General features: G+C 55.9%; 2 protein-coding genes across 33 annotated transcripts in view; one reads left to right on the top strand and one right to left on the bottom strand.

Moving 5' to 3' along the window:
* Nucleotides 1-15,327, bottom strand: part of SYNGAP1 (synaptic Ras GTPase activating protein 1) — a 33,635-nt gene extending 18,308 nt beyond the window's left edge. For 13 of the 23 annotated variants that reach the window (XR_002802214.2, XR_002802212.2, XR_011429679.1 and 10 more), the window contains exons 1-5: nt 13,293-13,378; nt 9,891-10,012; nt 7,582-7,687; nt 1,304-1,395; nt 774-895 (exon numbers count right to left, since the gene is read on the bottom strand). Coding sequence is in view for 17 of the 23 variants with exons in the window: in XM_023624720.2 (XP_023480488.1) it covers nt 774-895; nt 1,304-1,395; nt 7,582-7,687; nt 9,891-10,012; nt 13,293-13,359 (509 nt within the window). In the remaining 6 variants the exon portion in view is untranslated. Of the gene's footprint in view, nt 1-773; nt 896-1,303; nt 1,396-1,511; nt 2,333-2,858; nt 3,182-5,162; nt 5,233-5,341; nt 5,471-7,581; nt 7,688-9,890; nt 10,013-13,292; nt 13,535-15,157 lie in introns of those variants that run through there. The other 10 variants (XM_023624717.2, XM_070244450.1, XM_023624723.2 and 7 more) reach the window with 10 other exon arrangements.
* CUTA (cutA divalent cation tolerance homolog) lies at nt 5,622-17,085 on the top strand. Of its 10 annotated transcripts, none has more exons than XM_014734352.3 (9): nt 5,622-6,134; nt 7,303-7,443; nt 15,269-15,566; nt 15,650-15,821; nt 15,969-16,177; nt 16,357-16,416; nt 16,525-16,570; nt 16,696-16,745; nt 16,868-17,085. In XM_014734352.3, the coding sequence occupies exons 5-9, from the start codon at nt 15,996-15,998 to the stop codon at nt 16,989-16,991; spliced, it is 462 nt and encodes a 153-aa protein (XP_014589838.1). In that variant the 5' UTR covers nt 5,622-6,134; nt 7,303-7,443; nt 15,269-15,566; nt 15,650-15,821; nt 15,969-15,995; the 3' UTR covers nt 16,992-17,085. The 10 variants fall into 10 exon arrangements, with proteins under 10 accessions (XP_014589838.1, XP_070100557.1, XP_070100559.1 ...); XM_070244458.1 differs by having other exon boundaries at nt 5,647-6,234; nt 7,297-7,443; nt 15,650-15,701; XM_070244456.1 differs by lacking the exon at nt 15,650-15,821 and having other exon boundaries at nt 5,622-6,234; nt 7,297-7,443.
* Nucleotides 17,086-17,105: the final 20 nt, after the last annotated feature.

Raw genomic sequence — 17,105 nt, 5'->3', positions numbered from 1 at the left:
CGCGGCCAGGAATACCATGCCCTCACCCCCCGCCGGCCCCAAATCCAGCTCTGGTGACATGGGAGGGGGGCTGGGGAAGGTGTGACTCACCTATCCCAACCTCCCTACCTGCCCAATCCTGGGGGCGGCCAGACATGGGGGAAAGGAAGGACAGGATTCTCCCTGGGGAGAGATTGGGTGAGGGGGAAATGCAAAGAGGGACCCCAAGAAGCAGACAACAGAAGCAAACATGAGCCTCCTGCAACCCCGGCTCAGAGACAGTGCCCTCTGGACTTCTCCAAGGGCTTCTTCCTAGTGCTTCAGGCCACGGATTAACCACAGCCTCTCCCTATTCTGTCAACCTGTATACCTGTGCCGGCCTCCCCTTTCTCTGTCATGCTCTATGCTGTCCCTTCCCTCACACCCGTCTGCCTAGATCACACCGCTCTCTCTCCTCCCTTCCCTGGATCCTTAAATGCCCCTCCCAGGCTCTGTCACTCCTCTGCCTTTCTGTGCAGCTCCTTCAGTCCTGGGCTGGAGCCCATCCTTCTGTCGGCCAGGAGACTCCCTCCTTGGCTTCACCTTCACTCTCTTTCCTGACTCTCTGCTCATCCTCTCGCTGCTCCCTGCCCCTCTCTTGCTTCCTCTTCTCTGTTCTGTCCCATGCCTTATAACATCCCTCGACCAATCTGAGGCCCTCAACCTCTGTACTCAGGTAACCCCCATCCCTCCAATCTCAATCCAGAGCCCACTATATGGCATCCAACTCATCCCACCCGCTCCAGCCCCTGTACCGGTCATGGTCAGCACTTCGGAAGCGAGGCAGGATCTGGCGAAAGCTGCTGGTCCGGTCAAGTTTGGGTTGTGACTTCGTGCGTTTGATGGAGCTTTTTAGCCTCCGGCTCAAGAAGCCTTGCTGGGGGTGACAATGGGGGTAGGGGTGATTTGGGGCAGGGTCAATGCTACCTACTCACCCCTCAGCTGGTAAAGAGTCCCTGGATGAAGGTGGGACGGGGAGAAAGGGAAGTCTCTAGAGGCGAGGAAAGGGGGATAGAAGCCCTGCTACCACTTTGTCTTCCTTTGCTCCCACGGGTGCAAGCACACACACAAACACACACACCAGCTTGGAGAAGGTGGGAGGGCTGGTCTGAGAGGCAGGGGGGCAGAGCCAAGAAGGGGAAAACCAAAGAGGTGGGGAGACACACACATTCTCTCTCTCTTTTCCCCCTCCTGCCCCCTTTCTCAGAATCCTGAGGCTCCAGCTGGGGCTGGAGGGGAGGGGGCCCAGCTGAGCCACATCTGGCAGGCACCTTCACTCACTCACCGAGGGCCGGAAGGGTGCAGCGGGGGCGGCCTCCATGCTGTACTGCTTCCCCCCTGGGACGCTCTTCCTCCTCGAGCGACCCAAGTGGTATTCTGGAGGAGAGGAAAGGGCCAGAGGGAAGTGGGGAGGGGTCGCTGTTAGTCTGGGTCTCCACCCATGGCCCCAGTACATTTGCCCACCTCCCTCTGCCCCTCAGCTCCAGCCTCACCTACCCCCCGGAAAGCAGCAGGAAGAGCAGCGGCGGCTGAGAGGCTGGCGGCGGGAAGGAGGGGGCAAGGAACCCGAGCCGGAGCCCCCGGAGGGGGACGGGGTGGGAGGCCTTAGGCCCATGACTGGGACTGGCAGTCAGCAGAGGGGCATGGCTGAGAGGGTCAGTAAAACCCCAGTAATAAAGGATACCAAAAGTCCACAGAAGCTAGGTCCTTGGTGCTCACCCCCCCAGGAAGGGGCCAGCTTGGGGGGGGGGGGAGTTGGGTTAAAGGTCATTGCCCATAAGCAGGCTTTCCTCTTCTCTTAGCTGGGCACATCTTCCACCTGCTCTCCCTTCCTGGAATCCCTGTCTGTCTGGAGGGCCAGGGCTGCCTCCCATGACCCCCTCCCTGGACTGGAGGGGGAAGTCTTGGAAGGGACCTGTGAGGAGTAGCAGGGGAAGAAGCCTGGGGACAGAAAATTCAAGGAAGGGGCAGATGGAGGGAGGGGAGGAAGGGTGGGTTCCACGTGCACTGCAGTGGCAGGGACTCAGAAGGGAAGGGGGGGAAAGGGAAAAAAGAAGAATGCAGGGGAGTGGGGAGGATGGGCAGTGGAGGCTCGGGGACTCCCAAGTGAGGGTGGGGGGGAGGTGAATGCGGATGAAGCTCAGACTGCCAAGAGTCTAGAGGGGTGGCAGCTCCGAGGTGGGAAGCTGAGGCTGTGCTGCCAGGGAATTTAGAGGGGCCGAGGGGCTAGAGGAGAATGAAAGTGGGGGGATGCCAAGCTCCGGCTCCAGCTCCAGAATGGCTGCCCAGGCCTGGGCTCCCCCCTCAGCCCCACAGTCACCACTGCAGCCAATGGGGGGGCAGGTACTGCATCAGGGGCGGGGCTACCATCTCCACGGCAACAAGAAGCTACAGGCTTGGGGGGCGGGTGGACCGGAAGAGCTGCCTGTTAACCCTCTAGGTTCCAGAACAAGGAAGAGCCACAGCTACATTTTCACTGTTTGCTTCCAGAATTGCAAATCTCCCGCAAACTTCCCTAGAATCAGTCCCCAGCTTCCCTCTGCCTCTAAAACCCAGGTGTTAGGAGGTCTGCACACAAAAATGTGGATCCCATGACACAAGAACCCTTGTCAGTCCCTCGGGAACACATGTGTAGAGCACAGAAACATACACTGAGCTGTGGGGGTACACATGTGAGAACCACAATACAAAAATAAATGGGGATCTAGGTGCTTATGAGACACACAGACAACTGTGAGCATTGGGGTGCCACGGATCCACATTCTGAGACCCTGAGGCTCACAGACCCCACGGGATACATGCTTAGACATATGTGAGCACTGCAACAGGAGAGTACATACTTGAACCCCGCACCCACGAGAGCTGCTGGTGTGGATGCGTGGCCCGAGTCCCCCGGGGAATCATGTGGGCAGCACACTGCAGAGATGGACATTTAACCCTGAGACATACACATGGCCCCCACACAGGGGAAGCCAGTTTAACTTCTAAGATACATGCTTGAGTACACCATGGATCTGATGACATCGAGGTGTCCCCATATCCCAAAAGCGCGAACATCCTTCATTCACAGGAAAAGTACAACCACATCCGCTCTGTCTCAGGACAACCCCTTTTTCTCCCCCAGCCCTTCCCTGACTCCGTGACTGCTACCAGAATAACAAAAAACCAAGAAGCAAAGGCATTACTTATCCTTCTGTTACACACTCAACCGTGCTTCAAAGGGTGCAGGCTATCTTTTTCCTAGTCTCTGCATTTCTCAGGTATGGCTGCCTCACTCTCACTCCAGGGAACCTAGCTCAGCCATTATTTTCATATGCTAGCTCCTCTAAGAAAGACATGAAGTCTAACTTTAAATCCACTAAAATTTTGCTTTGGAACTACAGAATTCACAAAAAGAGAACGGATTTGCTAATTGGTTTGCTTGATTCTTGGAAGTAATATAACCTTATACATATCGCCAGAAACTAAGATCCATGAACTCACACATAAGTCACATACACACATACTTACAAAGATTCTCAATGCTGCAAAGAAAAGAATAGCAGAGACACATAGGAAAAGGGGGCAGAGTGACAGAAACACAAGACATCTCGTTATTAGTGCTTCATGCAGCGACACATACAGAAAACACAGCACACACTGTGTACACACAAAGCCAACCTGATAAGGATACAGTGCGATCCTGGGTCTCCATGTCCCATCCCTGCATGATGTATACACGCATGCACACACATAACAGCCACCTACACAGACCCGTAACACAGGCATTGTGCATACACCCACACATGTACACACCCTGTGTACACACACAATTGCACTCACACACACACAGCAAGGGCTTGGACTCCCGCCTCTCCAACCTCTCTAATCTTGCCCTCACCCACAGAATCTTGCTCTGCTCTCCAATTCCCCAAATCCTAACCTTCCCTTCGGCCTTTCTTTCTTGTCACACCCAGCTGGCAGCTCTCAAGGAGAGCCAGAGGAGGGAGGTAGCCAGAGCAGGATGAGGAACAGAGTTGGACAGAGAAATGGGGGCAAAACTCTGTGCTGGAGACAGGAACCTCTAATGACAGTTTCTGCCGTGACAGGCCTCACTGTGAGCCAGCCTCTATGCCTGAGTGGCCTCCCCTGATCCAATCAAGCTTGATCTTACAGGGCCTCTATGAACCCGGTGCCTCTCCCATTCTCGCCCTTTTCTTCTCTCAGAGATCACTTTCCCCGAAAGGCCTGACCGTCCTCCTCCGGCCTCCCCAGCTCCCAGGCCCCTTCTCCCAGCACCTCCATCCAGTTCTCCATCTTAAGCTCTCTTATCCTCTTTTCTCTCTTCTAAATCTGGCTCAACTATCTCCCACATTCTCATTCTCCAGCTATTCTTCCTCCCTGGCTCTCTCTCCTCTCCTCTCCAAGCCTCTCTCATTCCTCCTCTCCTCCTTTCCCCGGACTTTTCCTCTTTATCCGCTCTTTCCCTTTTCAGCTTTTCTGTCCCCACTCCCCGACTGAGCAGGGGTTCACACCTGTGTAGCCCAAAGGTGTTTTATATACGGTAGGATTCCAAGGAACACACTCACACACATTTACTCCTTCCCCCCACCTGCACACCACCCACATCCAGACACACCCTGGACACCCATGCTGGGATTGACACAGATACCCAGGCCAAAGATGGAACACACATGCAAAGACACACACCTGCCACCAGGGACACAGAAAATCCTGCTCATGCAGCCACACATTCCCACACACAGGAGACTGACAGGAGGTGAGCCCTAGCCAGGGGCATGCATGCTTAGGGTCAGAGGTGACATATATCAGTATGGCCAGGGACTGCTCACAAGACAGTGGCTGGGCCAGCAGCCCTCTAGGCAGGAACCGGGCAGAGGCAGGATAAGACAGGACAGGCTTGCACACGGCTGGCTGCACCTGTGTGCACGAGGAACTGGGCCCCCGTGTGCACATGGCACAGACATACGGGACACGAGCATGAACACGAACACACACGCGGACACACGGGCTGCCGTCTCCACTGAGGGTCTTCAAGACCACCCCACACCAGCCGCCCCCGCGCACGCTAGCGACCCTGGCCTCCATGAAGCCGGTCCCCGAGACCCCCCCCACCCCACCTCCGCTGCCCCCCCTCCAGTTACCATAACTCCCCCCACTCGGAAGATGCAGCGAGAACATGCGGAGGGAGCAGCTGCCGCCGCCGCCGCGGCTTCCCCACCCCCCTCCCCGCACCCACGCACACGCGCGCCCCCGTCCCCACGCGCGCGGCGCCCCCCTCCCCACACGCGCGCGCTCCTCGTCCGCCCGGCCCCGCCCTTACCTTGCACCGCCCCCCGGGGGGGGGGGTCGGGGGTGTCCCCGGTGGGGGAGGGGCCCCGCCCCTGCGCGGGGGAGGGGCGGGGTGCGGCGGGAGAGGGGGCGGTGCGGCCCGGCTCGCGCCGCCCGGAGCGATGGGGGCGGCGGCGGGGCCCGGGACGGCCGGGACGGCCGCGCGGTGACGGCCGCGGGAACGGCTCCCTCCGCCGCCGCTCCCGCCGCTGCCGCCGTTGCCCGGGCCCCGCCGCCGTTGCTAGGCGACCGCTGCTGCCGTGGCCGCCTCTGTCACGAGCCCCGTCGCCCGGAGACAGCGCGAGAGAGACGGGGGAGGGGGGCGAGGGGACCCCCAAAACCAACCGGGCCTCCCACCATCCCCGCCTGAGCAGGACCCCCCACCAAAACCGCGGAGGGAACAAGGGGTGGCGGCTCCACCCAGCAGAGGAGGAGCCCTGGATTCTAATACTCCTCAAAGGTCCGGCGACCTCTCCTGGGCTCGGGCATTCACAGCCTCAGCACACGTCTTCGCAAGGCCCCAAAGACCCCAGTGTCCCCTGCACATCCTCCAGACCCTTTACACATTCCATGTGCCCCTAAAAACGCCAAACGTTCCCCAGCTATCAACTCTTTCACTAACCCTCTCCCAAAACATCTATACCCCTGGACCCCCTCCCAACCCCTACTGAACCCTCAACACAACCACCTACACATACCATCCCCAACTCCAAACGCACACGAGTCCCCCCACCCAAAGCACACAGGAGACCGACATCAAAGACCCCAGACCCTGAGGACTTAGGGTAAGGAAGAAGATGGGGAAATGTGGGCAGAGACACCAACCACGGGACATATGATAAACATGCTCCATGAGCATGTGACCATTCTGGCCTGGACACACAGGTATGCACACGTGCACACAAACCTTTCCCAGACATGGCATGACTCACACACACACACACACACACACACACACACACAGATGTGACAGACATCACATTCTCTACACACACTCCACCACCACTACCACCACCACCACCACCACCTGGCTTTGCCTCACAGAGATGTACTACCCACACACCCCCATGGTCAGAGGTTTCCATGACAATGACACACATCCCTGGCCACCCACCCAGGGTCCCAGAGCTGGTCCCCAAGGGCAGTGAGGCCTGGGCTTATCAGAAGAGGGCTGATGGGAGCCAAGGGACGGAGACAGGCCACTGGTTCTAAGGAAGAGAAACTGGAAGCCTGGATCCCTGAGGGGAAGGGGAGCTGGTGGAAGAAAGGGGTCACCAGGGTTTGAGGGGATAGAGGACCTAGATCCCTGGTCCTGGAAGGGGAATGCGGTAATGGGGGCAGTGACTAGGGGGTTTCCGGGGGCTGAGGGCGTCTCTCTGCACCTTGGCTGCAGATCACTGTTCTCTGCCTTCATCTCCCCTCACTGTTCCCATGGAAACCTTTTAAGCGAACTTCTCAGGAAGACAAAAATCTTTTTTTAAATGACTAAAGAGGGGGGTGGAGGGGGGGCAGAAAGAGGGAGGGAGAGGAAGAGACAGATGGAGAGAGGGAGAGAGTTGGAGACAGACTGAGCAGATAGCTCTACAGACAGAAAGGAGATGAGATGGGGGTCTGATGGAGTTCCACCGGGAGCGGTGGGGAGAGACAGAGGAATCAAGAGGGGTAGAGAAAATAAGAGAAATCGGGGAAGAAAGAGAAAGGGGGTGACAGAATTGCAGAAAATAGAAGCAGTTGAAAAGAAGAGGAAAAAAGGGGCAAGAAATGAGGGAGGGCCCACAGAACAGAAGGTCTGGAAGAAGAATCAGGAGCTTGGGGGTGGGGCAGAGGTCTGGAGGGAGGGCAGGAACTAGGTCATTCTCTCCAAGATCCCAGACCAACGGCTGGGAGGGGCAGGGGCAGGAACACTCGGACAGGAAGCTAAAGATCTAAAGAGACTATTTTTACAAGCACCAGGAAAACAGTCAAACTTCGCTGCTGGAGAGGAAAAAGGGAGCGAAACAGAGCCAGGACCACTGGGGCCTCTCACCCACAGCCCCTGTCGCGCTCCAGATCCCAGAGGAGGGCGCTTCTCCTCCAGGCTCCCACACGCAGGAGGTGAGACTTTGTCTCCGCCTCCTCCCACCCCCTGACAGCTCCCTCAGGTCCCCGACTCCCCCCTCCCTGCAGCCCGGTCCACCTTCAGCCCTCTCCCCGCCACTGTCCGGGGCACGAGAGCCTGCTCGGCCGCCGTACCATGCTCGCCGTGGGGCCGCCCCTCCACCGGCACGGAGACTGTGCGTCTCAGCAGTTTGTTGCGGCTGGACTCGCTCCTCCGGTCCCGGATCAGAAGGGGGTGTATCTAGGGGATGCGGGGGTGTGTCAGACCTCACTGGCCCAGGCCGACCCTCCTCTTTCCCTCCCCCACCAAGGAAGGATGAACCTCCCTTTCCACCCGGCCTGCCCACCTTCTGCCCCTCCACACTCTTTAAGTGTCTCTGGGTGAGTCGATCTCTCTTTGCCTTCTCTCTCCAAGTCTTTCTCCCTCCCTCCCGTCCCACCCTCCTCTTTTCTCCCTCCATTTCTTTTGAAACACCCTCCAGGGAATTCTCCCAAACCCTACTCAGCTCTTCCCGCAGCCCCTCAGGAGTCTGCTACTCCCTGAATCCACTTTCCCCTTGACCTTCAGTTCCTCCATTCTCTCTGCTTTCCTCCCAACCTCCCACCTCCCTCACCCCCTTCCCTCCCTCCCTGCCTGTCACGGGGGTAGCAGAAGCTGCATTTATAATCAGGATCCACAGCTTGTCTCCCTCCCACGGCCAGGCTTGCGGCCAGACTGGGACCCAACCTCCCCACCCCCCAGAGGGCCTGGTCACCTCCCCCCACATTTCATCTCTTTCCATCGCCCCCCCCCAACTCAACCTCTCTCACTTCCCTCTTCCCTTTAGCCATTACCTCTCCCTAAGCCTCATCCCCAACATCCCCTCTCCAACCCTCCAATCTCCTCCACCCCTACGGGAACCATCCCCACCCCACTAGTCCCCAGCCCTAGTTCCACAAGCCATCAATTCTAGCTCCCTGTGGCCCTACACACTGCTCATTTTCCCAATTCCATCCCACTCCCCTCTCTCTGCACCCTTCCTACTCCAGACTCTGGCCACTCTTGTTGCCCCTCAGCTTGCTGGCCACCGGTCTCCTCAACCTGTCTCCATCTGTCATTTCTTCATTACCCCACCCATTGTCCTCGTTCTTCATCCTCACAACAGGCCCCACTCTTATTGGTTCCAGTTTCCCCAATTTATCCAACAGACCCCACACCTTCGCTTAAGACTGGTGACTCTTAGTGAATCAGTCAAATGCCCCCCAATGCCTAAAACTTTGACTCCCCAAACCACCCTTTAACGTTCCCATGTCCTCCCCTAGACGCCTCAACTTTGTGGCCTGGAATCTCTCTACCCAGCCATCTCTCCACACTCTCTCTTGCCCCCAGGTCCCTCAAAACCCTGGTTAACCCCGACTCCAGTTCTAGCCCTGCCTCACCACACCCTCCAACAGCTTCTGGGCACAGCTCTCACCACCTCTCTGGTCCCACAGGCTACCCTCTAAGTCTCTAAAGCTGGTCCTCCAATCACCCCTACACCCTGAATCATACCTCTGGACATCCACCCTTCATATTCACATCCACTGTTTCCTCGGATGGACCCTCCACTGCTAACTCAGCTCCCAGATCAGAATCCACACTCCCCTGGCTCTCTAATCACCCTGCTTGGCCACCACCTCCCACAAGAACCCTCTGTTTATTTCTCATCTTTCTCTGGCCAGTCCCTGCCCCTATCTTACTCCTTTAGACAGCTTCCCATACTCCCAGTTCCCCTCATCCCTCATCCCAGGCATCTCCTCCCTTATATTCCTTCCTGATGTCCCTGGAGAAAGCCCTCTCAGTGTTTCTCTCAACTCTGGTCTGAGGCACCTTCCCAGTCTTCACCGCCATCCAAGCCAACATCCTCTGTCATCTCTCCTAGTACCCTCCAGCCCCCTCCCAGTTTCCCAAAGACCCCACTCTCCCCTGCCTTTTCTCTGAGCCCTTCAGTTCCCCTCCCTGCACTCTGCCCCATGACGGGAAAGGACAAGGGGTGGTGAGTGATGGATCTTGCTCAGTCAAGGGAGAGATTAGGGTTCTTGGGGTGATCCTACAAGTGATTCTCATTCCTTCACCCTTTCTCCAAGTCCTTCGGTTTCCCTTTCCCATCCTAACCCATCCCACAACACGCGCTGGGTGAAAACAGGAGGCACCCCCCAAATCTTTGGAACCACATTTCTTCCCCAACACTGGACATGGCCCTCAAAGACCCCCCTGGCCAAGGTGAGGGAATTCTTGCTCCTTTCCACATCCCAACCCAAATCTCAATGGCCACCCTCTTCCTATCACTTGCACATGTTTCTCTCTTCTTTGTCTGCCGTCCTGTGTCTCTCGCCCCTTCACTCATGAAGCTTCTCCCCATCTTTCTCTCCATGTTCTCCCACATTACCCAGAGGTCTTCTCCCAATCTTCCTACCCTGCTCACCTCATCCTCATCCAGCATGAGAAGCTGGTTCCCCGAGATGATGCAGAACCGAGGGTTCCAACCAGGACGATCATATGGGGAATGAACGTATTGGGTTCGGTGCATAGGGGGTCCCCGTACATCTAGGGGACAGAGACACACAGAAATGGTAAGGGAGGCTATATGCATTTGGGAGACAGAGGCCTATAACGGCTAGAAGAGAGTCCACAAAGTGGGAGAAGGGGACCCCACCCACCTTGAGGAGATCACAGTTAGGGGTGAGGCACCTGGTAACTTTAAAGGAACAGAAGATAAGCCTCTATATCTGGGGAGAGAGAGGGGAAGGGAGTTACATCACAGGGGGCTCTGTAGACTTGGGGGAAGACATACAGAGAGGTGGTTCAGGGAAGCAAATTATATCATGACAGAGAGGGTACAGGTTTGGAGGCAGAGACAGGTGAAGGAGCTCTCCATCCCCTTCAGAAAAATAAAAAGGTGGAGGGTACAGCAAAACTGGCAGAAGAAAAACACAATGAGACATTGGTGGCAGGTGTCTGAGAAGAGGGAGGGTGTCCGAATAACTACAGAAGACAAGAACCACCCGTCTGCAAGAGAGCAAGAGGAAAGCTGCACAGCTGTGGGAAAGAAGAATGGGGTTGGGGATGTAGAAACATTTGGGTCATGAAATTCTAAGAGCTAAACATCTGGAAAAGAGAGGAAGTGAGGGGGCTTACCTGCTCACAGAGTCAGACATGAGAGGGCTTCCCCTCCTGCCTCTCCTCTATCCTCCATTCCCTCCTCCCCTAGCCCCACCCTGCTCATCCTTTGGGGCAAGTTCTGGTTCTTCTGGTGGTAGGGGGAGGATGGATGTTGTCAGCATCTGGCTGTGGAGGGGCTGGGGAGTGAGGTAGGAAATATGCCCTTGTTTGAATGACTAAAGACTGAATTGATCTCTTCCCCCACTCTGTGCCCAGAGATCAAAAGATTCAATACTGTCCTCTCCCCTCCCCACCTAGTTTCCATGGACAGGATGGAAGCCAACTCCACAGGTTAGGAACCTTCCCAAGGCACAGTGAGGAGCTTGAGGAAGAAAGAAGGAAGGGAAGGACAGAAGATCCAGGCCTATGATATGGAGGGGGCCTTCAAAGACTAAAGCTGGGGATGGGGACAAAACTTCTAGAAAAGAACAGTAGACTAAGGGTTGCCCAGGCTCAGAGATGCCCCCAGGGTCCTTCTTCCCCAACTCTCCTGTTCTTCCCATGCTCCCATCCCTGCAAACTGCCTCTCCTTTAAACCCCAATGCCACACACCATCACAGGAACACAGGGGACAGGCCCTATGGGAGTAAGAGAGAAATCAAATTGGTGACAAAGTGACAGAAAATAAATAAGCTTAAGGCATCAGAATAAGAGAAAGTTTAGAGGAAGAAAAATCAAATTCTGTCTCCTTTACAGGATAATTAATCTTACGTATATTGCAGGAAAAGAACTGGTCTTTGAGCTTCATTCCAACTTAATGCCCTACGTAGGAGAGTTTTGAAAAACCTAGCCCCTTTCTGTCTACAAACATGTCCTTCAATTTCCCCAACCTGCAGATCAGAGTGAGAGATGAACCCCCAGAATATAGATATCTAGAAACCCCAATACTTTGAAACTCTCACTATCTCGGTGCCATCTCAGAGACGCTAAGCAGTACCCCCTAGATGCAGAGATTACCAATACCTAGGCTCTGAGACTGCAGACACTGCAGGCAACATGCCCCGCACACTCAGACTCTGAGGACCCCCAGAGGAGGAGAATGTTGATACACATGATCATTATGGGAGGGGATGGTTCAGGGTGCAGCCACCGGGAGGCAGTTAGACTTCAGGGGGCACCTTCCTCCAGGGAGCAGGGAAGGACACACGGAACTTAGCTTAGGAGCAACTCTGGAAACATACACACGCGCACGCACACACACACACTGTGTGAACTTAAGTTTAAGGATGACTCTAGGAGGCAGATGCAAGAGACAGGAACATAGCTGAGAAAGGAGAAAGATGTACTAGGATGAGAAATCCCACAGAGCTCAGATGGGCATCTCTTATAGGCCCTGTTCCAACCGTCAAAACCTGTCTTTGCACCCCAAATCTCCAACACCCCAGGAAGAGAAGAGACAAGCAAAGAGGAGTAGGTGATAAGAGCTGAGGTATTACGGGAAAGTGGGTAGGCACAGACTTGTGACAAGAGAGGGAATGGGGTAGGGAGTAGAGGATGGGCTGGGGGACAAATAGCAGGGATGGATCTAAGAGAAAAGGAGGCATAAATGATGGTAAATCCCTAGGGACAAGGGAATATACCAGAAGAGCCCAAATGGACACGGGGCAGCGGAAATGAGGTGGACCTAATAGGAGTACTGGTGCAGGGGGTCAAGGAGGAGGAGCTGAAGAGGTGGCAAAGATATAAGGGAGCTACCAGATAGAAGACAGGGAGAGAGCATGGACACCAGAGAAGAGACTGATACAGGGGAAGGACAGAAGGGGGACTCATATAAGGAACGGACACCATATGGGGGGAAAGATATAAGTGATGGACACCAGAGGAGGGAGGAGGAATGGAAATAAGGATTGGAGGTGGGGGAGGGGGGTAAAAGTGGTGAAGTGAAGGGAGCGGATAAGACCCCAGGGCTTACATTTCACTGGTCAAAGGCCTTAATGAGGGCCAGAGCCTGGGGCAGGGTCCTAACCTGCCCCCTACTCCCATCACTCAATCTTACTTGTATTGCCCCCCCCCAACAAACACACACATAATGTGGTCCGCCCCCCCCCCCCCCCCCCCCGTCTCTCCTCCCCCAACCCTTTCCCTCTCTCCTCTCTTCCCTCCATCTGGACCCTTCTTTCCTCCCCCCTCCCTGCCTCCCTCTCTCTCCATCTGGCCCCTTCTTTTCTCCCTCCATCCTCCTCTTTTTTCCCTACCCCCTACCATTCTCTGAGCCCCCCCACCATATTCTAACCCCCATCTTCTTGGCTTCTCTTTTCACCCCTATGTTTTCATCCCCCCAGCCCCTCTTCTAAGACTGTTCTTCTATTTTCCTTGATATTTTCCTCCTCTCTCAGCTCCCACCTCCAAATTATTTCTGCAGCTCTTCCCCCAAGCCTATCCTTCTATCTTCCCACCCTTTCTGGCAGTCTTTCCCCTTCATCATTTTTCCCTCAGCCCCCTTCAAAGCCTGTTTCCTGGCCCCTCGGGCCCCTATCTACCCCTATCCTCTGGCGCCCAACCCCTCCTTCTCCACTGCTCCCATCCCTGCCTTCCCGGTCCTCCTCTCTCCCTCCATTTCAGCTGCTCCCCTCCCTGGCCCTAGCTCTGCTCCCCCCACCCCCCGCCCCTGCCCCTCCCCCTCGTGCCCCCCCCACTGGCCCTCCCCCTCCCCTCAACCACGTACCTCTGAAGGGGGCATAGGACATCGCGGGGATGCTCCCCCGATGGATGGAGGCTCGAGACCTGCTCATCAGGCCTGGGGGGGAGGGGGCGGGGGGACGGGGGAGAAAGAGAAGAGAGAAAGAGGGGGAGAGAGAGGGGGAGAAGGAGGAGGAGGTGGAGGAGGAGGAGGAGGAGAGAGGAGGAGAGAGGAGCGGAGAGGAGCAGAGAGGAGGAGAGAGGAGGAGGAGGAGGAGAATAGGAGCCAACAGCAGCAGCGGCAGCCGGGAGAGAGAGAGAGGGGGGCGGGGGAGCGAGCAAGAGGAGAGAGCAGGAGGAGGAGGAGAGAGAGAGAGAGAGACTCTGCAGCCCCCACCCCTACTCAGCGAGAACCAGAGAGAGAGAGAGACCCCTAACTCAAAAACACACCAGAGAGAGAGAGCAGTTCTAAAGATGCAGACCCGAGACCCTGAGACCGAGAGACCCCAGACCCGGAGAAAGATACCTTGCTACCCCCTGGGAGTTAATCTGAGGCACAAACCCAAAATCTAGAGGAACAGAGACCCCAATTTCAGAAAAAAAAGACCCCAGACTCTCCCCTGAGAAAGGGATCAAAGGTCAGAATCTGAGCGTCCAGTCTCAAAAAGGTTCTCCACAGCCACAGAAATCTTAGACTCCAGACTCAGATGGTGATTTCAGGCACCAAGACCTGAGATGGAGACTCAGAGAAAAGGATGAGACCCAGATTCAGAAGAACCTAGACCTAGAATTAGGTCTTAGAGAACTCAGATCCAGAGAGAGGTATCTGAGACCCCGGTCTTAGATCTCAGAAAAAAGAAACTGCAGACTCAGAGACAGAGACACTCCAGACCTGGGTGGGTGGGGGGTAAGGAGAGAAGGGAGAGAGAGAAGAGACACTCAGCTAGCCCAGAGATGGAGAACTCAGAAACCCCAAACACATCAAGAAGAGTTTGAAAGACCTCAGAGAGAGACTGATTGCAGACACAGAAACCCCCCAAACAAAAAGGAAACTCCATCCTGAGAAAGATCCCAAGGCAAATCCTGAAAGACCCCACAGAGCTCCATCTCAGAGACAAACTCCAAACCCAAAGCAGGGATCTCAGGGAGATCCGAACCCCAGAGAGGCAGGTATGAGAGAACACTGACATCAGCCTGGTCACACCCACCCAACAGACGGGAGACCCCAGACCTTGGGGGGATACTGGGTAAGGGGAGTGGCAAGAGCCTTTTTCTCTGCTGCCTCCCCCCACCTGTCTCTCCTCTCATTGGCCCCTCTCTCCATTTTTGGGTCACAGGATGTGCTTGGGCCCCAGGGAGGTTATGTAGGGCAGGTCCTGGCTCCTGGGGGGATGGGTTAATGGAAGGAGACCCAAGGCTGAGAGGTAGACCAGTCCTGGAGAGTCAAATAGGAAGGGTGTAAGGGACAAAAGGACCATGACTACTTCCTGGTGTCCTCTCCATATCTCTAACCTGCAGCTCTCATGTGCCCCCACCTCCTCAATTCACAGTCTCTAGTTTTGGGGTTTCAGTTAAGAAGGCTGAGGCGCCCTCAGCCCCTCTGTCCCATTTACAGGGTCTCACTCTGTCCTTTTAAAATGCATCTTTCTTCACCTAGCCTTCGTCTTGCCAAGCCCATGCCTGCCTAATCACTTCCCTCTACCCAGGGACAGCTGGCTTCTCCTCAGATCATCACTGTTCATTCCCAAACCCAAGCATCTGTCAGTCCTAACCAAAATGGCAGGGGGCGCTCTCTTCGCCCCCCGAGGTTCAATCTGCTCAGACCCTCCCACTCCTTAAGGCCTCGGGAACAGGGCAGGGGCTGTCACTGGGCACATTCTGGGGGTTAAGTATGATTCCCCACTCCACAACCTGACGCATCGAGTCTGCGGGGTCTCCAGCCCCCCTTTCCTAGCGCCAGCTCTCTCATCACGTGGCCTGCGGGGCTGGCCTGTGATTGGCCTCTTCGCGTCGCTCATTCAGGTCCCGCTGCCTGAGGGGCCCGGTCCCCTCACGTGACAGTGGAAAACGCCGCAGGAGCTCTCCTCAGCCCGCAATTGGCCGTTTCCGGTTTACACGGAAGCGAGCATGCCATTTCTGTGCACGTCTGCAGATCCGGCTGTCGATTGGTCAGATTTCCCCTGCGCTCCTCCCTCAACAGGAGGCGGGGCAAGCCGGGCCACGTGAGGGCCGGGATTGGCTGGCTCTGGAGGCGCGGGGTAGTCCGGTTTCTACTGTCACGTGGTGTGCGCTGTTTTCTTATCACGTGCCTGCTGCCCAGGTAAGAAGAGGTCGCTGTTCCTGGGTTTGGGGGCCTTTCTCGGCGTTACGTGTGGCTTTTGATATTCAACCCTCCTCCTCCAGCATAGGCTGCATGCGGCGGGGGCGGGCTTCCGCAATCCTGCTCGGCGGAGGGGTGAGTGGCCGGCCCCGCCCCTTCCGGTCCTTGAAGCCGCGACCACCACCTGCGCCCACATCCCAGAGGTTGGCCCCTCAGGAGGCAGTGAAAAGAGAGTCTTTGCCTTAAATTTTCCAGGTTTCTTTCCGACCTTCAGGGACCTTTTCCTTTGGAGTGCAAAAGAGGGAGGGCAGAATCTGAGTGTCTACCCAAGCCAAAGGTTCCTGGGATGCAGTTTCCTGGGGGGATTTGTGGGGAGACACCGAATTCACCTCCTGCTCTCAGGCCGCTCTGCTCCTGTCGCTTCTTTGGATGCCAGTGCTGCTGCCTGGGGCCTCCCGCCTTCTGTTGCTACCCCGAGCCCTGCTGTCCATGGCTTCAGGAAGCCCCCCGTCCCAGCCCTCGCAGGCCTCGGGCTCTGGCTATGTTCCCGGCTCCGTCTCTGCAGCCTTCGTCACCTGCCCCAACGAGAAGGTTGCCAAGGAGATCGCCAGGTGGGGACCTCAGTGTGAAGCAGGGAAGAATGATCATGAAGGGAGAGTTGGGGGTGGGCGAGAACAGTGCCCGCCCGCTGCTTCCTGCCTGCTCCGGCTTGGGAAGCCTGTCTCTGGGCTGCCAGTGCACAAATCCGGGTCATGGGGCGCTCTGAATGGGGCTGTCTCTTCACCTTCAGGGCTGTAGTGGAGAAGCACCTGGCAGCCTGCGTCAACCTCATCCCTAAGATTACATCCATGTGAGTCATAGGAGTTGGGGGGTTAAGCTAACTCTAGGGGCTGACTGGCAGTCTTTTTCCTTGATGGAAATCTTTTCTCCCACAACACTCTCTCCCTGACCTTTTCAGCTATGAGTGGAAAGGAAAGATTGAGGAGGACAGTGAGGTGCTGATGGTGAGAAACATTCCCCCACCCAACAAAACGTCAACTGGCTGACCCCTTTGACCCTATCCCTCACCTGATCCTGAAATCCATCACCCCCACCCCTTGATTCAACCATGTCTGTCTTCACCCCTTAGATGATTAAAACCCAAAGTTCCTTGGTTCCAGCTTTGACAGATTTTGTTCGGTGAGAACTTGGAGATGGGTTGGGGGGAGGGTGTATACTGTGTGGTGGGACTTGCTGGGCAGTCTGAGGGGGTGTGCTCCTTTGGGTAAGTCTTTGAGTGATCGCCCCCATCTTTTTCACAGTTCTGTGCACCCTTATGAAGTGGCCGAGGTGATTGCATTGCCTGTGGAGCAGGGGAACATCCCATACCTGAATTGGGTGCGCCAGGTGACAGTTATTTCTGACTCCAGCACAGTCCAACCATGATGAGCCCTGTTCCTGCCATGTTCCCCTCATACACTTCAGTGCCCTCTGACTTCCAGGTGATGGCACCCTAATAAATCCTATCTTTGGTTCTTGCTGCCTTTTGCCTTTTTCCTT

Source organism: Equus caballus, chromosome 20 (assembly GCF_041296265.1).
Source record: "Equus caballus isolate H_3958 breed thoroughbred chromosome 20, TB-T2T, whole genome shotgun sequence".
In the NCBI taxonomy this organism is placed as follows: Eukaryota; Metazoa; Chordata; class Mammalia; order Perissodactyla; family Equidae; genus Equus; species Equus caballus.
Note: the sequence above shows the minus strand (reverse complement) of the source record. Positions and strands in the feature narration are given on the sequence as shown.